Source organism: Vicugna pacos, chromosome 16 (genome assembly GCF_048564905.1).
Source record: "Vicugna pacos chromosome 16, VicPac4, whole genome shotgun sequence".
Taxonomy (NCBI): Eukaryota; Metazoa; Chordata; class Mammalia; order Artiodactyla; family Camelidae; genus Vicugna; species Vicugna pacos.
Genome location: NC_133002.1, coordinates 12,401,718 through 12,423,630, shown reverse-complemented (window position 1 = coordinate 12,423,630; position 21,913 = coordinate 12,401,718). Strand labels below are relative to the sequence as shown.

General features: G+C 52.4%; 1 protein-coding gene and 1 pseudogene across 1 annotated transcript; both read right to left on the bottom strand.

The window, feature by feature from the left end:
• Positions 1 to 638: 638 nt before the first annotated feature.
• On the bottom strand, positions 639 to 8,044 carry LOC116279107 (RAD52 motif-containing protein 1-like). The gene is made up of 8 exons (XM_072940111.1): positions 7,949 to 8,044; positions 4,697 to 5,028; positions 4,550 to 4,555; positions 4,258 to 4,385; positions 3,241 to 3,336; positions 1,705 to 1,715; positions 1,087 to 1,357; positions 639 to 710 (listed from the first exon to the last, which is right to left on the bottom strand). The coding sequence occupies exons 1-7, from the start codon at positions 8,042 to 8,044 to the stop codon at positions 1,256 to 1,258; spliced, it is 771 nt and encodes a 256-aa protein (XP_072796212.1). The 3' UTR covers positions 639 to 710; positions 1,087 to 1,255.
• Positions 8,045 to 9,920: 1,876 nt separating this feature from the next.
• LOC140686372 (endoplasmic reticulum protein SC65-like) lies at positions 9,921 to 21,533 on the bottom strand (annotated as a pseudogene).
• Positions 21,534 to 21,913: the final 380 nt, after the last annotated feature.

Genomic DNA, 21,913 nt, shown 5'->3' with positions numbered 1-21,913 from the left:
CTGCGGAACTGGAGAAGTTTCAACCACATTAGTGACCTCTGGAGTTATAGTAAGTGCTAGATCCACAGGGTTAACAGTGACACTGTGCAGGGCTGACTGCTGAGCTTCATTCTCATTGGGACCATTTACCTCATGAGGCCTTAATTGTTCAGCTAAAACCTCCTGAAGCCCTCCCTCCCCCAGAGGGACGGCAGCGCCTACTTCCTCAGGGCCCTCTGAAGGCTGAGACAGAGCCCCCTGCTGAAGTGGAGGTGGTTCTGTCTCTCCAGTGGCCTCTGGACGCTGAGCCTGGGCCTCTACCTGGGGCAGAAAAGAGTCAACCGTCTCAGGGGTCTGTGGATTTTGAGCAGGACCCTCTTGCTGGGGTGGAGACTCAACCTCCTGAGTGGGCTCTGGACGCTGAGCCTGGGCCTCCTGCAGGGATGAGGACATTTCAGCCTCCTCAGGGGGCTCTGGAGGCTGATGTGGGCTTCCCAGAAGATCCAAAGGTAGATCTATATCTACAGCTTGATCTTATTACCTTCAGGTCGAGACAGAGCTGGGGCCTGATTCTGATCCCAGCCTAGCACTGGAACCTCCTCTGGGAGCTTTTGATGCTGGGTTAGCTTGTCATTCTCACCTTGACGTGGAACAGCAATATCCTGATATGGCCCTGCAGGCAGGTCTCCATTTGACTCCACGTCCGGGTACAGAAGCGAAGTCTCAGACTCCTGTGTGAAAGAATTAAACTCCCCTGACTGTGAGTTGGGGGTCTGCTGGACAGAGCCCAGGGACCACCTCAGGGGCCATCCCTGGACCAGAAGCCAGAGTGGCTGCCAAGCAAAGAGCTGCAGCAACCAAAAATACTGGGGAAACATAACACAAAGACGATTCGGGCACAGTGACACAGGCTAGTAGGAAACGGGCCAGGCACACTGAACAGACACCGAAGCGAAATGCCAGCTTGGCTACACGTGCGCCCCTCTCCTGCCTCATGCCCCACCCTGTAGTGACACCTCTCTTATTAGGTCAGAGTGGACATGCAACCACAGTCAGGCTTTTTCCCAGGGTCCAAGCCACCCTTCCCCCAGCAAAGGTGACTCTTACCTCCTGCCAGGCCCTCTCCAACCTCAGCCTGGCCTCCCGCACAACGAGGCAGGATTTGGGCTGCAGACCAGAGTGGCCCCAGACTCCAGCAGTGCAGGGGTGGGGGTGAGGTGGTGCAGAGCTTCCCAAGGAAGTCACAGGGCCCGGCCTTCTGGGAGACTCAGAAGTGCTAGCCCAGTTCTGGGCATCTGAACTCCTCCTCCTCAAAGCTGACATCTGAGAGACATTCTTCCTCCCCTTGGCCACACTGCTTCCAAGAAAAGTAGCTGACCTACAAAACGAGCACCAGTTAGGGCGGCGGGAGGGGAATACACCTTACAGTTAGATAGTCTAAAATGTTGCCATGTCCTCTGAACTCTCAGCATCCATGTCTGATTATAAAATTCACCACTCTATTCTTAGGGGTTACCACTGAATCAGTGATGACTCCAAAGTTTCTGCAGGAAGGGTTTTGGAGTAGGTGAGCAATTCACTCTGAGAAAGAGTGTTGGAAACCAAGCGAACAGCCCTTTACATTAGCATGGGAAAATTTCCCCATCTCACCTTGTCTCAGCACAGCCATTAGTCTAGAAACAATTACAATGCCCCTTTCCAGAGGTCTACCCTGTGTGCACACACGGAGAAGACACCTAGAATGTTAAAGTCAGCATGACGGGGGGAAGTATAGCTCTGTGGTTAGTGTGTACCTAGCACGCACAAGGTCCTGGATTCAATCCCAGTACCTCCATTAAAAATAGTGGGGAAAGGGGTGGGAAGGGATAAACTGGGCGTTGGAGACTTGCAGATACTAACTACTATAAATAAAATAGATGAACAAGTTTATACTGTATAGCACAGGGAACGATATTCAGTATCTTCTAGTAACTTATGGTTAAAGAATAAGAAAACAAATCTATGTATGTCCCTATATGACTGTGTATTGTGCTGTACACCAGAAATTGACACAACATTGTAAACTGACTATACTTCAATAAAAATAATTTTTAAGAAATACAATATATGTAAATAAATAAATAAAAACTTGATTACCTCCTCCCTCTCAAAAAATAAAGTCAGCATGTTAAATAATTTTCTTGAAATACTGCAAATAGCACCCACTTTACTTCCTTCACAGCCCTTATAATCATCTCTCTAATTTTAGTCCTTTTTAATTGTCTGGCACACCCTCTGGCCACTAAACTCCATGGAGAAGGCGCTTCAGATTTCTCCCAGCGTTAAGAACATGATGGTTTTTAAATGGAATTGATTCCAAGATTGGCCAATGAGGAAAGGGTCTGTTGTTATAATCGGCTTTCTTAAAATTTTAGCATCGATACTGAATCCCTTCCTCTCACATTTCACAAGAAGCTAGACTTCTTAAAGCACAAACATGAATATGTTTCAAGTGTCCCTGATTTAAACTGAATTTAAAATAATTTGGTATAAGTTGAATTAAAATAATTATCTTGTGCAGAAGAAACTTCAAATACTTTTCCGGAACGTAACCATCTTCTCTTTCTCTACTTTGTTCCCTTCATAACAAACTTGGCAATGCTGGGTGAGTTACATAATTAGAAATCTAGCTGCACAGGAAGTTCTCAATGACATGAAACACATTTTTACTCCTTAAAAAAATCTTACATGCAGTACATTAATATTTTCTTTTAGAAATTACTTTGACAACTTAATCCCTAATTCAGGACATCCATATAATTAATTTATACAAAGGTTTTTGAGTAAAATACTTCACATAAAATATATATGAGATGCTGAGATTTGGTAACAACACACCTTATTTGAAAGGCATTCATAGTTTTCAAATGCTGCAGCATAATCCCACTTTAGGCCATAGTTACTTGGTTCCTAAATGCTTGGGATTCTGCTTGAGGGGAGTTTTAAAAGACCTGTGTCTTCTCCTGTGTCCACAACTGTAGAATCACACTGACGGCCCTCAATTCTGCTCTCCAAATTTCAAACAAGGGGTCAGAGCCAAGGGTAAGGACAACCAAGAAAGTCTTAGAGTGAGGAGGATATAGTTCAACTGGCAGAGAACATGCTTAGCAAGCACGAGGTCCTGGGTTCTACCCCCAGCACCTCCTCTAAAAACAAGTAAATAAATGAGTAAACCTAATTACTGCCCTCGTCAAAAAAAAAAAAAAAAAAAAAAAGTCTTACCTAAAACCACAACCAGCAGTTTCTGGAATGCATCTGTCATAGCCTTTTGAATAGCAAGCTTCTGGGTTATCTTCCTTTTCATAAGGCATGATAATGTAATGGCCCTAAATCCAAGAAAAACAAAGACTTAAAATGCCTATCTGAATAACTGATTTTTGTTATACATTTAAAAAGAAAAGTGCATCTATGATTCTTAGATCACTATCACAGCAACTAAGGGCAGGCACAACACACGCGTGTGGCTGAATGGCTCTGTTGTAGATATATCCTGGCAGGACAGCTTTTTACCACCCAGATCGATTCTGGAAGTTCCTGAAGTGCTAGACAGGAGATGCAAGCCAAAAATGTGGCACACATCTCACATCAGATTTCAAATGGACAAGCTGAAGCTACACTCCTGCTCTCCCGTGCATAAACGGCTGGAATTGTACACAGAGACAGATTTGGTGGTGGTGCAGATAGTCTGGCCTCTCCCAGAGCATCAGCCACTCAGGTGGATTGTGGAGCCTCCTCCACTCCATTAACAGACCTGCCTCTGACTTAAAACCCTAACCCCAAATGCCACGGGTTCTAGGAAAAAAAACTCAGTTCCAGCTGGAAAAACCTTTCTAGGGATCTACATTTGACTTTATCCACTCAAGTCCTTGTATAGGAAGCAAAGGACAGAACATTTACACAAGAGTTTAAATCTTTAGATGATGATTCTATTGGGATAACTGAAGGCTACAAGAAATCTGTATTGGAAAGGACTATTTTAGCACAAAACAAATTATTAACCAAAAATGGGGGAAAAAATTTTCCCTCCTAAGCTTGACAGGTCGTCAGCTTTAAATTTTAGAGTTAAAGGTTCTATCAGGCATTGCCTAAGATAAGAACCTATATGACAAGGCTGAAAAATTCTGCTCAGGGATTTAGTTGCTTAGCCAGGGTGATGATGTAACTGAAAAAAACAGTTTTAGAAAGAAAGGAAAAAGGAGAAATCCCACCCCCTCACCACCCACCACACACTGGAAATCAGACCTTCCTCCAGCTTGTGCAAGGGTTCTTCGGCCATGCCAGCTCCAGGACTCCTGCCCTCATAGGACGGCAACAACACCTCTAAAGCACAGAACTCCAGGCTTTGCTTCGATGTTGTGCCACAGTATCTTCATTTCCCCTTTTTCAAGGTCAGAAAGATCCTGAAGCCGGTAGAATTTTGGTGATGAGTTTTTCTGTTTTTTGGTTTTTTTTTTTAATGGAGGTACTGGCGGTTGATCCCAGGACCTCATGCATGCTAAGCACATGCTCTACCACTGAGTTACACCCCTACCCAGGACTCTGAATTAAAGTCAATTCTTCAAGATATTTTCTTATTATGAGTAAAAACTAAACTCCAGCAAGCCCACTTAATAGTAGAGGTGTCCCGTTGCTTCAAAATCAAGTAAGGCTCGCAAATGAATTACTAGATATGGACAACTATTTTTCATTATATACCATACAGATACTGGAGAAAATTATGAACACCACCACCAAGTCAAGGAGATTATTGTTCATTCTACATGGAAGGTCAATGCTCAGAAACTCGTCTTTCACATCTCCCCACAACCCAGTTCTAATCTTCTCTCTGAAGTCTAGGATTTCAATGTTGAAAGGAGTCTGGTTAGTCAAAGAAAATCTACAGTTTACCTTTATGATCCTTTTTGACCATCCATTGAATCCAAAGTACAAATTGGCCAATTCTTGGCACCTGGAGCTGCTTAGGGCAAGGGCATTAAGTTGAACTGCCTTACGTCTGGTGCCCAGATGAACCTAAAGACCTAAGAGGCCTAAAAATATCACAACTTGACACAGAGACTTATTTTGGATACACCTGAGATTTATCAATACCAATTTCATAGAATGGTTGTGAAGATTAAATAGAACCACAGTTTAAGCAATCAGTTCATAGGAAGCCCTAAATAAATGTTATTACTTTTAAATCAATACTTTTCTGTATCACTTCCAGGGCCCCTGATTAATCGGAAGGCTTCCCTGACCTCTGGTGGTGAAGGTGATGATGCAAGCAACCAAGGAAGTCCTGCAGAAGCCTCTTACAGGCTTGTGGGTAAGCAAAGGAAGTTAACAGTTTTAGTCATGTCATCCTGTAGCTCCTGCTTGAGAATATGACCTGAAGAGGAGATAAGATGGACCTGCCACTGAAGTAGGACCTGAACCTGTAGCAGCCCCGCTCCCCAAGTTACTAAACCCTGTGAGAAGAAGGAACACACATACCTCTATACATTTTATAAACAACTAAAAGAATTAGCATTCTTCTAGCATCATCTGCATTAGCAAGCTTCTTTGAGAGTGCAAATATCTCGTGTTAACTCTCTAAATAACTTACACATTACTGTGGGTTTCTTACATTGCTAGTTCTTTCTTAAATCTCTATTTCAACTTTAGATAGGATGTAGTATACAAATACATTCATAAAAATTTAAATAATACAAACAAATTCAAAGTGTTATTGTTTTTTTTTTTTTCTTTTTCTCATCCAGCCCGCTTGCCCAAAAGATGGGAGGATGCGGTCAACTCCTCCAAAGAAAAGGCACAGACGAAGAGGCAGACAAGAAAATCATTACAAGTCTCTGCCCAGGGAAGGCAACAGTGCCAGGTGTCTCCTTGAGGATAGGCACAGGACGGTTCTTCCCTCACCAGGGGACCAGTCCAAGGGGTCCAATCTCCTGCTCCAGGAGCTATGTGGTAGCAGAGCCAGCCTTAGGCTGGGTCCCACCCCTGGCTGGGCTCCTGGGGCTGGCCTAGGCTGTGAGTGGGCTCCCTGGGGGAAGTGGAACCAGCAGAGGAGGCCCCTGCTAGGGGAAGACCATGAAGAGAGAATGGAGCCGCCCTAACCCTGGTCCCCATCATTCCATGCTTCCCCCTGGTCTAGATCAATCTGACCTGGGCTGACCCTCCCTGCCCCACCCCAGCCCACACCTTCAGAAGGCTGGCCTGGGGGGGCCCCTGTGTGAGGCACTGGCCTCAAGACCTGATTCTGTAAGGTGTTGACAAAAGAAAAAGTACACATCGAGGCAACAGGAGAGGAACAAAACAGCCAACACTGGAAGGGACTCAAGACACTAGGACAACCCCATCCCCTACCACTGGGGCAATGGAGCCCCAAAAGCCTGCTGGGCCCTCCAAAACCCTAACAGCCTCTAGAGACCTGGGCCCATCCCTCTCTTCACAAAGACCTTTCTCACCAGGAACTCCTCGTCTTCTGCTGGGTGGGAAAGGGGCCCAGCAAACAATGGGGGAACAATCCTTCCGTCCTGTCCCTTCCTGAACACCTCCCCAGGGCACTCCCCTCAGGTTTCTGGGTCTCTCCCTCTCTCTCCGTAAAGTACACCATAAACATATCACTCTGTTCTGAGCAAACAGCGCCTCGCTCACTTCTCAAGACCTGTCCTTAGTCCCACGACTCAGTCACAGCTCCTGGCCCCTTCTCCCTCTCTGTTCCACACCAGCAGGTCTCACCTGCTCCTATTCTAATTCATGCTACGAAGCCAGCTACTCTGCCCGCCTCACCTCCAATGGCAACAGACCTTTTCCACCCCACACCTAAACACCACAGCTGTCCCCAGTCACTCCCCACTCTGCACGCCCATCACTCCGCTACACTCCCACCTGCCATCACTAACCACTCGGCCCAGCGGAGCTCTGTAACTTCCCCCTTTACTCTGCCTCCACCATTCTCTTACTTATACCCCATTACCGTTACTCCGCACTCAGTACCCCAACCCCTTTGACCCCTGCAGTCCCAGGGCCCAGGCGCTACTGACCCAACATGCCGAGGGCACAGGCGGCCGCGCCGCGCGCGGGCAACAGGGGTCCGTGGGTTGAGTACATGGTCCAGCACGGAGTGGGGAGGCCTGACCGGGGCTCGCGCCTCCTCAGCGGCCGCCGCCGTTCCGCCCGCCGCCGGCCCGCTGGCAGTCGCCGCTCAGGCCTGGGGGGAGCTGGAGGCCTTTACCGCATGCCCCACCCCATGCGGGGAGGGGCTCTGCCGGGCGCGCCTGCGCACAGCACCGCCTGCCTCCCGCCGCCGGAGGGGCGCGGGGAGGTCAGAGCGCGCCGGCCCCGCCCCCCGGCGCGCGCGGTGGCCGTTACCGGGCGCGCTGCACCCGGGCTATCGGCACCGCCCCTCCCTCTCCCTCCTCTCGCGCGAAGCCAGGCAGACAAGGCAGGCGTGGCGCGCTGCGCGTGCGGCCCCCTCCCTTCCCCGATTCCTGGCTCGCTCCAGCCCTCCCTCGCAGCTCCAGCGGGTAATGGCTCTGGCCCCTTGCGCCCCTGCTGCTGGCGCCGCGCACCGCCTTTCTGGACCGGGCCACGGCTCAGCGCCAAGTCGACCTCTGGCCCGAAGAAGGCATGCAGACCAGCGTGCGTGCGTCCGTGAGGTCCCAGAGAGCTCTGCGCAGAAAGACCGGCGCCTCCCTTCCCTCCGCCAAAGCACTATTCTTTATTGATTTGTTTGTGCATCCTTCCTCATCAGAAATTTATAAGCTCCTTAAGGGCGAGGGATCACCTGGCAGTACAAGGCTTGGTGGGGGTCACATGGCGGCAGGGGCTCAGGCAGGGGTCACCTTGCGGCGCGAGGCTCGGGCGAGGGGGTGGTCACCTGGCCTGGGACTCCCAGTTATTGGGGCTAGGGCAGCTTCCTCCATCCCTCCCTCCACTCTGGCCAGCTCACCTGCAAGGCCTTGGTTCCTGGTCCGGAGCTCAGCTCCCACACCAGCAAGGTTTTGTTACTTCGGGTGGGAACCACGAAAGGCACCAACTCCGCCATCCCACTAGCGGTCACCACGCAAGCGCCGCTCAGACACAAGCAGTACTGCGCCTGCGCAAGGAGCGCCCGCGCTTTTTTTTTTTTTTTTTAAAGGGAGCGTGAGAGGGGCTGGGCCAGCTTGGCGGGGGTGGGGCGAGGGCGGTGCTCTGACCACTCCTTCGCCCCTCCCACTCTGGGCCGGTCTTCCGCCGCCCGGCAACCTTGAGGTCTTCGGAGTTCAGGGCTTCTATTCAAGTGTATTTTTAGGGTAGAGTCCAAAGGGTGAATTTACAGGATCAAGTGGTGCAGATGTCTTTAGAGCAGCTGGCTTCATTTTCAAACCCACAGAAGACTGGAGTACTAGATAGTTACCATTAACTACCCACAGAACTTTAAAAGTTTAAACTTCCCAACTCTGTGGAATGTGACCACTAAAGATGAAATCCTTTGACCTAAGAGTGTTTGCATGAGTTTTAAATATATCAAGGTATAGCTCATTAAAGCTATCAACTGTTTAACATGAAATCCTTAAAAAGAATTCCCTGACTTTCCTTCGTGATTTTGGTAAATTATGTATGTGAGCTGGTGGAGGTCAGATGATGTTAGAAGTTGGGCGGCAAGGTGAGGAGAGAGAAATTTAGAGAAAGTTAGTCCAATTAGGGCACCGACAGTGGAGCTCCTGGTGCCTGAGAAGGGTTGTTCTCGGCATCCTAAAAGTTGGCTATGTAACTGGGGAAACAGAACAGCTCCCTTGAGGTTTCCAAAGAATGGTCTTCAGACCCATGATGGGCTGTGATGAAGTTTTTACTAGTTCTCAGCAAAATGGGAAAAGGACAATATAATCAAGGTTTAAATTTTTTCTCACAGAATGAAATCTATTCCTTTGTATTATCCTACAAGTATGACTTACCTTCAATTTGATGCTAAAAATTGTCTTCTGAAGAGATACTGATAAAGGATAGTTGTTTTGATTAATACTTAGGCATTAAAATAAAAAGTTGGAAACTTTCACAGTCTTAATTTTTTTTCTTTGACATTTTACTGGTCTGTGAAATCGAAAAGTCTGGGAATCACTGAATAGTCAAATCACTCATTTTATAGCTGAAGGAGTTAAAGCTCAGAGTAGGGTTATGAGTGGCTCAAGATAAAACCCAGTTTAGTCACATAGGATTGATGGTGGCTCTGGGCAGGGCATTCCTCCAACTGTCCCTTTTCTGTCTCTGCAGTGTCCTTAAGCAGGTTTTACTCCACATCAGCACCTTCTAAGCAAAGCAGATCCTGAAGCCTTTCTAATCATCTAGATTCTAGCCTATTCTCCCAAAGTACCCCCAAATCACTCGAACCTGGCACCTGACACCATTTCTCCCCCCCCCACTCCCTTCTCCACCTCAATATACCAGACCGTTAGCCCCACCCATGGCCTATTTCAGAGCTTTCTTATTTCAAAAATAGTTGGCTTTGGATTTGTGCTATTTGTCTGCCATATTATATTTATCCTTCTTTTTTTGGGGGGGTGGGGGGGTAATTTGGTTTATTTATTGAATTTTTTTTTAAATGGAGGTACTGAGGATTGAACCCAGGACCTCCTGCATGCTAAGCACGTGCTCTACCACGTGAGCTATACCCTCCCCAAAAATAGTTGGCTTTGGAGGAATAACTTAAATCCTAATACTGTTTCAAACCAATAATTATTGATTTTATTACCATTGTATTCATTGTATGTATCTATTCATTGTCTCCATTATGCATGTGTGTGTCTGCTTCCCCAGCTAGATTATGAACGCATCATGAACAATAGTTATGCTTTATCGTCTAGTCCCTAGCACACTCCTACTCTGTTAGGTACTCATATACATGTGGAATTAATAATGAATAAATTAACACAGTCTTTGCACAAGGAATGCTTTAATAATCCCCAAAATATAGATACTTCTTCATTAGGGTCTTCTTGGTTTGCAAATGACAGTCAGGGAACCAGGGGCCTGGGCCTGGATGGGAACAAGGAGGAAGTCCTAGAACATCATCTACTTCTGGGGCTCTGGTCAGTTTTATTTATAAATGGAAGGGAAGAAAATAAAAGGAAGTGGAGGCAAGAGGAAGAAGAAATGAGGAATTCCAAAGTGAGGAGAGGAATTCTGGAGTGACTCCACCACAGGCCTGTCCCCTGCCTCATCCCAGGTGGCATCCTGTCATCCAGCAGGAGAGTGGCCGGCCTGCACAGTGCAGCCTGCATTTTACCCTGTGGAGAGAAAGAAGACTGGTTCTTGCTTTCAACTTACCAGCTGCTTCCCCACCCACATGACCCAGAACTTAGTGAGGCTTCCATGCAGAGTGACGCCCAGCATCCCCTTCATTCCCAGCAGTCTAATCTGTCCTCCCTTGGCCCCTCTGGTTCTTCCCTTAAATTCCTTTATCCGTGCTGTTTGCCCTCTTCCCCCATTTAGTTTGCTTCCACTTTTGTTTTTAATAGATGTACTGAGGATTGAATCCAGGACCTCCTGCATGCTGAGCATGAACTCTACCACTGAGCTCTACACCCCCCACCACAGGCTTTTAAAAATTTATTATTATTATTATTATTATTATTATTATTATTATTTGCTTCCACATTTTCAAGTCCTTATCTCCTTCTGAAGGAGAGCCCTTTGTTACAGGGCTGAGAGTTACTTAAAAAAACAATTCCAGAGGCAGCAGATCTAAAGGAAATCAACACTGGCATAAAAGAAATGGGGCAGCTGACCCCTCAGTAGTGGAAGAGTCTGGGTGAGTAATCAGAGCTTCCCAATAGACAAGGGTCTTTCTTTTCTGTGGTTGATGAAATGAATGCCTGCTGGTGGCTATACAATGTGCTAAGGGTCTTACAGATATTCATTCATCAACACATAAGTATTGAGCACCAGCTATATGCTAGGTACTGGACTAGACACTGGTGACACAGAAAATCAAAATGACTCCAACCCTCAAAGGGCTTCCAGAGAGCCAAGTGTAAACGTGTCATCTTAGTCACTCTGTGTGCATCAGTGTTGGAGGGGTGGCTGTTCCAGAAAGGGTCCCTCCTTAAAAAAGATTTATATTCCCAAAGCTAGCATGTAAGATGGACTGGGGGAAGGTCCATCAGCAGCATTCTTGACTGTCTCCACCAGAGAAAGAGATGATGGTGAAAGTCTCACTTCCGAGGCTTGTGCCATCCATGAAGTCTTCCTGGAAGGGGCCAGGGAGACGTCAATATCCCTGATCAGCTACCATCCGCACGGCAGGGCCACTGCCCTTTGTTTTGTTTCCCTCACTCCCCCTCTTCCAGTTTATCTCAGCATCTTTCTTCCCACCTTATCCCTGCCCCACCCACCCTCTTGCCACCCTGCCACACAGTCCCCAGCTTGGGAGGAAAAGAGCCCCCAGTCCTAGGCTCCTGCCCCTACCAGGGCTTCACTTCCTTCCTCTCTGACCTCCCATCTTCCCCTGCCCACTTCACACACCCCACACAGACACAACACACAGACACACACCCACTTCCCAGACCTAAGCCTGGCTTAACCCCTTCCTTTCTCCTGACACTGGTAAATTCCTTCTGGGGTCTAGCTTCAGTTCGCATCCCTGTGATTTAAACTCATTTCTCTTGCCAGGAGCTCTGTGGAAACAGAGTCCTTGGGCCCCCAAGAACACATATGGCTAATTCAACCTTGCAGCTTTCTGGGGCCTCAGAGTCAAGAAGGAAAGGGCACCAGGGGGCCCCTCCCAAGTCATCCCAGAGACAGGAGTTATTGGCAAAGAGAGGTGCAATGAGGGGAGCTGGTGGAGGATGGGGAGGTGCTTCCTGGGGAAGGTGAACCGGCAGCCGGGCTGCCCTCCTCTGCTCACCTCCCTTCCTCTCATCCTCCACGAGGCCTCTGGGCCATATAAGAAGGTGTAAGAGTTTCTGCTGTGTGTTCACAATCATCCCTGTCTCTGTGGGGTCCCCTTTCCCAGACAGTGGCAGGCAGACATATAGATCTGCACATACTACACACACACACACACACACACACACACACACACACTCTTCCATGCTCACACCTTAGGGATATACACTCAGGGACACAGATCCAGATACACAAATGCTGGCTGTGTCAGTGCTGTCTCCCCAGCACACTCAGATACACACACACACACACACACACACACACACCCTTCTTCCCTCCTCTGCAGCCTGAGGGGATGGCCACCTTCATATGGGGAGACCTGGGGAACAGACGCGATGCTAAACTTCAGGCTGATGCTGGTCCCTTTTCAGCACACAGCCGCTCTCCCCTGGCATCACAGCAGTGCGGAAAGAGCGCAAACAGAAGTCATTCCCGGTGGCAGATGGGGCAGAGCCAGTCTCAGATTGGGGCGGGGCCGGGGGGGGGCTCTGTCCCGGGTCCTGCCCTTGCGAAGGCCCCTGCTCTAGTCCTCCAGGGGGTTGCGCCCCTCCACAAAGGGCCAAGGGGACGAGCCTACTGAGAGTTCGTACCTCTCCCCCTGGAGTCCACGCTCTGGGGACTTGCCCAGCAGTGACCCTGCTTCTGGGGCCTGGGGGGTCTCTTACTAGGGCTCTTCCTCCTGTTCTGACAGCAGCGCCACTTGGCGTGTGCACACTCAAGCAAAGAGGTGACGAGGGGCAGTTGTGGGAAAGGGACGCACACACCAGGGACACGCGAGCTGGGGTGCCTACACGCATGCTGGAGGCCCTGTGTGACGTGGGGGGAGCCAGGGGTGTGAAGGGGATGGCCCAAGGGCTGGAGGCCAAGGAGTAGTTTTTCCCAGAGGCTGCCAGAGGCTGCCACGTTCTGAGAAGGAGTCAGAATTCTCAATTCTCTCCTGGCCTTTCAGGTCCCTGTGGAGGAATACTGGTCCAGGTGTCTTATTTAACAGTTAGCTTGACTCATAACTTGTTTAGGTCTCTGTTCGTGGAACTCCGTTTGCACCGCTGCCCCTGCCCACTGGTGCTTGGGGAGGGGGACTTGCTCAGGGGGTCCCCTTCAGGCCTGGGAAAAGGATATCGGTGGCAGAAGTGCCTCCCAAATGCTTCTGGCTGGAGTGAGCCCTGGCTCCAGCGGGAGCAGGAGCAGGGCAGGACGGTGCAATGCCCCTGAGGTGAGGGTGGGGGTGCTCTTGCCATTTTTTGCCGCCCTTTGTCCGGGGGAGGAGCCTTGAGACCAGAGGCTGCGCACGGCCTGGTCCTGTAGATGTGTGCCCGGCTGGTCTGGGGAGGGCTCTTAATTACAAAGGTAGCTCCAGCCACACTTCACTGCAAGGCGTGTGGGCGGGGATGGAATGTCAAAGGGAAAACAGGGAGACAAGAAATCAGATATAGAAGGGCCAGAAATAGCATGGGCCAGGGCGAGATACCAGGGGCCCGTGATGGTGGAGGGGGAGGCTGGAGGAGGGTCAGGACCGCTCCAGAGAATGTCTATTCCTGGGTCGCCCCCCCCCACCTCAAATCCTGCAGGGTTCCATCTCAGAGTTTCAGGAGCCCATCAGGGTGGGCCCCAAGCATTAGGATTGTTGTATTCTGGAGCAGGTCTCCCTGGGTCTCTGAGCAACTCCCACCCTGCTCTGAGTGGGTTGGGGGGGATGGTGAGGGCTTGTCAATTGAGTCACTTCGCTTTCTGCTCCTGGCCTGGGTGACTCCATTCACAGGCTGACACAGCTGTCAGCCACCCTCCAGCTGCCTGCTCCTCCTTTCCCAAAAGGCCAGGAGAGATGTCTGTCCTGACAGGCGCCCTTCCCACTGAGAAGCCACCCCACACATTGTTTATTGCCTGTCTCCTCGTTGGAATACAAGCTCCGTGAAGGCAGGGTGCTTGGGTAGGCACTCAAATTTATAACGTGCTGAGCGAGTGAAGGAACCTTTGGAATCACAGTCAGGAGTGCGCGCACCCTCCAGGATGCATGCGCAAACACACTCAGTCGCCCAGGACGCTGCCATGGACATTCTTAGACGTGTGCACGCAGGCTCAAGCTCACATCCAGACCCGCACATCGCCCCAAGACACAAGCCCACAGCCCTCCTCACTCCTGCACATAGGCGCTTTCAGACTCACACCCAGCCGTCCAGATTCCAAAGCTCCTACTCATGCAGGCATGCTCTAGCACGTCCCCGCTCCCCACCCCACCAAGGCCAGCCCCTCCCAGAAACAGGGGGCGGGGCTTGGGGGAAGCTGACAACACAGCAGCGTGAGAGTGCTGGGCTAGGGCAGGGCCAGCCTGGCACCTAAGAGCTCTCTGGAGACGCCACCACTGCAGACCCACCTATGGGAGGGAGGGAAGAGTGAGATCACCAACGCCCCCATCCTTGACCCGCTCGTGCTCCAGACTCAGACTCTGGCTTTCCTTCCCCAGAGGCCCAGGGAAGGGCATGGGGTTGGGCAGGGAGTCCTCCTGGGCACAGAGATGGGCAGGACCCAGATCAGGTTACCAAGCGCATCTGGGTAGGGGTGTGGATGGTGAGAACTGGGCTTACCAGCTTCAGCTCCATCCGCTGGTAGGAGAAGCCTCCTCTACCACCCTGCCCCTGGGAGACCAGAAACGTGGACAGTGGGGCAGAACTGTCACCTAGCTGGCCTTGGCCAAGGGTCCCTCCCTAGAGAGACTCCTTTGGCCCCCACCTGCCCACTCTGGAACATGGTTGGGGGACTGGGTGGTAGCCACCTGGCATCACCCTCGCCCCACCTCCATACTCTCTGCCCTCAAGAAGCAGTGCAAGATTGAGCAAGACAGTCTCGCAGTCCCACTGCCACTACAAAGTCTCCTGTTATCAAGCCATAGCCCTAGGGCTCTTCTGGGTCCTGAGAGGGCCCGGTTCCCTACTGTGGAATGAATAGGAGAATGGGCAGAGAGGGCAGGACAGGGCACGGCATGCTCGCTCTAACTGGAAGGAAACTGGGTCAGTAAATGCTTGGAAAGTGAAAACCGAAAGTAAATGTTCTCGGCCCCCACCCCACAGTCCCTGAGGGAGGCAATACTGAACTAGGAAAATATAGGACATCTCAGCTTAGAAATCTGAAACCACCATCTTCCCAGGACTCCGGCAGAACTGCATCCTCACGCCCCCTGGCGGCGGGCTGCAATTTCAGGCTGCTGCTCCACAGTTCACAAACACCCAGTTTAGAGGTCAAACTGTGGCCCCTCGCCTGCCTCCGCATTTATTGATGAGAGGAGACGGGTGTAGAGGGAGGGAAGAACCTGCATCCTCACCATTCCACCCAGGGGAGACCAGACCCCAGTGCTGCGATTCTCCAAACAAGAAATGTTTATTGAGCACCCACTGCCAGTGTGCCAGGAACTGCTGGACTCCTGGTTCAGTGCTCTTCTGATGCCAGCTGCCCCTCTGCTGTCTCTCCAATTCAGGCTGAGACCCCAACTAGGAAGAGCTGGGCTCTTCTCCTTCAGGAGACTGTCTGGGTTGGGGGACATGGGGAGGAGGGCAGGCTGTCAGCAGCTGCAGCACCATCATCCTGTGGTCCAGACACCCAGAAACAGGCAGGAGGGGTCTGGGTGTTACTGAGCCCAAACTCGTTCTGCTTGCCGCACGACAGGCCAATAAGTTGGGAGACACACACACACACACACACACACACACCCATTTTTTGCAACTTGCCATCTCTACATAAGTGCAGAAGTGCTAACATTCTTTAAGGTCAGAGCCCTGAGAATAGGCTCTCCTGTATATTTCAGGCTAAAGGCAACACTGTTTTTACAAAAGGTGCAGAGCTAGCAAGACTAAACCTAGAAATCAGGGCACCGTGATTAAAGCTAAAGGAACAGATCCAATAGAGTCAGATTTGTTCTCCTCCATTACATGCGGAGCAGTGCTCCCAGGTGGGACAGGATGTGGCCTGGTCAGCTATGTCCATTTTACATGTTTAATAAACAGTTCTTGTTGCTGCCCAGGCTGGTGAAGGTGGTGCCACTGGGCCAGGCTTCCCAAGCTCTTGAGGGGTGCAGGGGGGCCCTCTGTAGTTCAGGCTCTGGCTCTGACAATGAAAGGAGAGAGCATTGGGATTAGCCCCCCACCCCATTCCCAACAGGTGTCTGGGTGCTGTCCTCAGGGGAGATGGGGCAGGGAGCAGTGAGGCTCCCCAAGAACAGGTCTCAGTTGGTCCCTGCTCCAGGAAAGATGTCACCCCCTCCACCAAGAGGGACAGGGGTTGCTGACAGGCCAGAAGTCCCCAGAGGAGACATGCCAACACCGGTTACACCTGCTCCACAGCTTCTGCATCCTGGGGCATGGATCCCTCTGTCTCCAAACTCCATCCCAGGCTGCATTCCCACCCCTCCACCAGGATCAACTCACTGACCAGCCTCAGCCCCAACACTCTCGGCATCCGGCTCCTGCCACCAGTCAGCATAGATGCTCTCCTCGTAGTCGCCTTCCCCTCAAACTCAGCATCAGATGGAGGCTCCTCAGGCTCCATGGGCGGCTCTGTCTCCTCCACCTCCATCTAGGAGAAACCAGGTCACAGCAGGCACAAACCCAGGTGGGCCTGCTGCCTGGCCAAGGGGCCCTCCCATCCCATCACAGTCCCCAAAGCCCCTCCTTCCCAGCCTCAAGATCTCACACAGGAATGATCTGAGGATTTCTCCCAAAGTCCTGTTCCCTAATTGCCCCCTCCTTGAACTGATGTGTGAATCGCTCCACTGGCAGAGATTCAGAGTTATTGTAAGCATTGCCCTCTCTACAGCCCACCTTTTCAGCATAAATACCCGGGGACTACTGCTAGACCTTGAATACTGTCTGCTCATGCTGTTTCCCAGCCAGGAACACTTTGGATAGCTCTTGTTTATCCCTCCAATGCCAGGCATCAGCTCCAGGATGCAGTCCTTGTTGATGACCCTGGCTGGGTCTGGAGGCCTCCTCCAGGGTCCTGTGATGGCCTCTCCCATTTCACAGTGATTCATGCATCAGTGAGCTGCTTGGGCAAGGCACTGTGCCTTTCATAAATTTATCCTTGGCCCAAGCACGGTGTCTGGCAAACAGCAGGCAGCAAGTAACAGTCAGTTGAGCACCTACTATGTGCCAGCTTTATACTAAGTGCTTTATGTAATCGATCTCATTTGAGTCTCAGCACAACAGTGTGAGATGGGCATTATTCTCCCCATTCAATGGGTGAAGAAACGGAAGTCCTAGGGTTACCTACTGCTTGCCTGGAGGTTGCCTAGCTGGGAGGTGGTAGAGCCAAGACTGGCTAGCACCAAAGCCTGGCTGCTTCCAGCGCAGACCCGGCCCCTGTGTTTGATGAGGGGGCATGGGTGCATGAACAAAGGAGGGAATGGATAAATAGCACGCTGAGCAGCAACACCTCAGAGAATTCAGGTTCTCAATCCACGTAATGACACACTGTGGTCCTTCCTTCCTGAGTTCATTCATTCATTCACCCACTCACTGGTTCATTCAGACTCAGTTTCTGAGCCCCAGCTCTGTGCCAGGTCCTGTGGGAGAGCTGGGAATACCCTGGTTCCCTGTCCGGGAGCACAGTCCTCTAGGAGGCTGGGTGGAGAAAGGGGTGGGTGAGATGGATGAGGACTGCAAATAACTCCAGTGCAGGGAGGTACTGCAAGCCCAGAAGACAGAGTCAGGACAGGCTGCAAGGGCTTCCTGGAGGAGGTGCCAACCTGAGCTGAGTCCAGGAGAAGCAAGATTTAGACATGGACAGAAGGGGGGACAAGAGAACACAAAGTGGGGAGAGAAGGGCAGGTGTAAATAAGGGACAGGTGAAATCTCTCTGCTTCACAGCAGCTGACTGCCAGGGGCTGGGGCTGAGCTTTAGCACAGGAGCCCCAGGAAGAGGACCAACAGGTCTCTATCACCATTCAGCCCCATAGGGCAGGGGGCCACCTGCAGGGGGCCTGCAGGTATATGTGTGCAAAGTCCAGCAGCTCCAGCAGCTCCAGCAGCTCAGCTGTCTGGTCGTGGTAAAGCATGACCTCCTGGGTGGAGTGAAGGGAAGTGAGGCGAGCTGGGCCTTGCTGCCAGATGGTGGACGAGCCAGAGCTCCTAAGATCTGGGTCCTGTGGCCCTTTTCCAGCTCAAGGACCCAGGAACAGGTATCAATTTCCATGCTGATCAAAAAACCATACCTGCTGAAGGTTAAGAAGGATTCTGAGGGCTCAGTTGAAAAGAATGCCTTGATCAATCAGCACTATCTGCCACTGACAAGGAAATTGGGAGTGGCACCATGTATACCATATTTGCCAGTCTTGCCCTGGACTCCCAAGGAGCTTCCTCAGTTGGTCCAGGTTAGGGGGTCCCTGGGGAAGAAGGGCAAAGGCCAGCAGTGAGGATGACGAGGGTGGGAAGGGGAGGAGGCAGGAATAGACAGGTATTTTTTTACCTCCCACTTCCCAGGCACTGTGCTGGTCAGGCAGGCAACACCACCCCCATTTTGCAGGTGAGGCAACAGACTCAGAAAGGGCCGCAGTGTTTCCAGGACCACACAGCTAGTGGGGCTGGGTTTGAACCCAGGATTCCAACCACAAACCATATTAATTCTTTTCTTCTCCCATCCTGCCTTTGGAGGAAGCCAGGATAATTTATCAAATCATATGTCCCGATGCCCACCTCCCTGGGGTGGAAGTCCTCCCCCTCCAGGCCCCAGCGAGCCCTGTAGAAGCAGTAATACACCAGCTTCTGCTGCATGACGCTGTCTCCCGGGTCGAAGAGCATGTAGCTGACGGCACTGCGGGGCAGCCTGGCGCACGTCCTTCACTGCAGGCAGGACAGGAGGGAGGAGTGGCCCTGGCACTTCCCCACCTTCAGGGATAACCCTCACCTAACCCACCCCTACCTCCCAATTTAGTCCAGTGCCCCTGGCTCCCCAGCCGCCTCCCAGAATATCTGTTGAGCCCCTCACCCCACCCAATAATAACGCAAGCCAGACTGTATTGGGCACTTCTCCTATGCTCCGTGTAGCTCATTTAAGCTTCACTGTTATTGTTATCCCCGTTTTACGGGCAAGAAATCTGAGGCATAGAAAGGTTAGGTCAACTGCTCCAGCTCACACAGCTGGAGGATGAGGGTACTGGGAAATCAGAGGCCAGTGGCCCAGCCCTCAACCTCTTAGCCAACTGGACCCACAAAGGGTCGGCTGGCCTCTTGGTCTTCAGCTCCTCCACTCCAGCTCCAGCCTCTGTCTGAATCTGGGCATCTCTGCTTGCAGAGACCCTGGAGATTGGCCATCTGAGCCCCAGCTGATGCCAGACTCTCCCTCCAATGAGGAGAACCTTGAGTCCTGGTGTTACTTTTTATTGGCCATGTGACTAATGGCCCCTTGCCCTGTATGAGCCTCAGTTTCCTCATCTGAAAAAATGGGCACAGTAATGTCAGCTATTGGCAGTTTGTGAGAGGATCAAGTGAGGTAAACAGATGTAGCAGGGCTTTGTAACTGTCAGGCGCTACGCAATTGTTGCTATCTAGTCATTTACCCAAGAGGCCCTGGAATTCTCCCCTGAGGCTGCTCTCTGTTCCCTCCCACAAGGCTCTCACCTGCCCCACAACCTCTAGCCTTCCCTCCAATCACCCAGGGTCCTCAATTCTGAGGGACAGTGCCCCATGACTCTGCATGACTCCCCACGCAGCGCTCTCCCCTGCCCCAAGCCCGCCAGGAGGCTCACATCTGTAGTAGGCGAACTGCAGGTAGTGATACATGGTGGCCACAAACTTTTCCACAAAGTAGCCGCCCACGTTGGGGGTCAAGTTGGCCTCACAGTCCACCTTGCACTGCAGAGATTCTGCAAAGAGATCTGGTGGGGGTGGGTGGCAGCAGTGAGGAGCTGGTGTGCTGACCAGCTCCATCTACATCCAATGATGTGAATGACAGAGATGACTTCCAATCCCAGCTCTGCTTCCTGATGGCATGAGATAATGTGTGTAAAGTGACAAGTGACGCTGAGGAAGACTGCTGTGGGCTGGGCTGACTCACCACCCCCACAGCTCACCTGCCACCCCCAAGCCAGAGGAAGCCAGGGCATTCTGGGAGAATGACAGGTGAGGTTTGGAAGCAGGACTGAAACCCAGTGAGAGAACCTCAGGACCGTCCTTTCCGCCCTTGCTGAGGGACTCTGCCTTTCGGAATCCCCAGGTGTGATTTCTGGCCACAAAATGCTTTCTGCACACACCTGCTGGGCTGTTTCCCACCTCAGCACCTTGGCACCTGCACTGCCCTCTGCCTGTAAGGCCTATGATCCCAACCTCCCCCAAACCCTTTTGGGATATCACATCCTCTCTGCACTGATGCCCAGCACTTTGGACACTCCCCACTGTAGCCCTCTGCGCCCAGTGGTAGGTGATCTGTTAGCCTCTAAAGGCCCTGCCGGCCGCCGGCATAACATCTTATTCCGGTCTGCCTCCCAAGCACTTAGTAGGGGCTCCATAAATGTGTATGGAATGAGTATCTGTGTTAAGGGAACTTAGGAAATCTGGGAAGCAGGGCCTGTGGGTGAGAGGGATGCCCACAGGAGTTTGGGTGAGGGGATACCTGCTATGGCTGGATAGAAGTCCCTGAAGTCCACCTGCTCATGGGCCCCCTCACAGCCAGCCAGACATGGCCAGGTACTCAGCCAGGGCCCGCTCCATGTCCTCCGTGCTGCTGCGGAAACCCCGCTGTTGTAGAGCCTCACAGCCCAGAGGAAGACGGCCTCGTAGGGCTGGGCCTCCAAGTCCGTGAGGGGCTCCTCTGCGGCGTCCAGCAGCCCCCGGTAGTAGTTGAGATACTTGGTGGTGAGCTCATGCTTCGGGTTCCTCTGAAGCTGTAGGTCGTGGCCACCGCCTTCTCTAGCCGGTTAGCCTGCGGAGTAGGGATAGAGCCGGTCAGCGGGGACAGAGCCGGTCAGAGGGGCCAGATCCGGTCAGCAGGGCCGGAGCCCGCAGCCCAGAGCGCGCGGGAGGACTGGGCGGTCGGGGTGCTGGGTGGGAGCTGCGCTCCTCCCAACCCGACGGGGTGGCCGGCGCTGGCAGGGCGCTCACCTTGAACTGTGGGTAGTGCAGGTACTGGTAGGGCAGGCGGCTCTGGAAGTCGTGCAGCAGCTGGCCTGGAGGGTAGGGCACCTGGAAGGCGGGCAGAGAAAGCTTGCAGCGCTGCAGGCAGGCGGCGCGCTCCGGGACGTGGCCGAAGAGCCACAACCCCCGGGCCCACTCACCGCCGCCGCTGTCGGGCCTGGGGGGCGCGGGCCCTGGGCGCGCGGGGCCGCCGCAGTTGGCGTGGCAGAAGGCCTCGCTGTCCCGCAGCAGCCGGTGCAGCCGGAGCGCCGCCTCGAGGTAGCGCGCGCTCTCGCGCCAGCCCTAGCCCCCATCCTGCTCCAGCGCGTGCCCGTAGGCCGCGGCCAGGGGCATCAGGTCCTCGGGCGGGAAGCCCCGGAACCCCACGAGCCATGCCCCCTCCGCTGCCCGCTCGGCGCAGGCTGGCTCTCCCCGCCCAGCTGGCGTCCCCGCCGGGCGGGCCGACTCAGAGACCCGGGCTGGCCGGCGCGCCCGCTGGGTCTTAGCGCCGGGCATTGGGGTCAGCAAAACGGAGCGGTGGCTTGGGTCAGGGTCCCCGAGGGGCTGAGAGCGGCGTCTCCTTTCTTTTCAGAAAGCCCTAGAGTGTCCTGAGTCCCTGACCTCCTGTCCTTGGGGGTCTTTCCCTTGGCAGATGGTGAGTGGGTGCGGGAAGCTTGCCGCAGGGGTGCGGAGCCCAGAAGGCCCCTCCCACACGAAGACCACACCACCGCCCCCTCCACCTTAAGACCAAGAAATTGAGGGAAGTCCCACCTCCCTCTACTTTACCCAAGCCCTGGAACCTTGTCTTCCTTCCATCACAGCGGTCTTTCTGCTCACGCTCCACCCTCAGCCCTGAAGAGGTCATTCCAAGTGCCCCCCAGCCGGGGCCAGGGGGA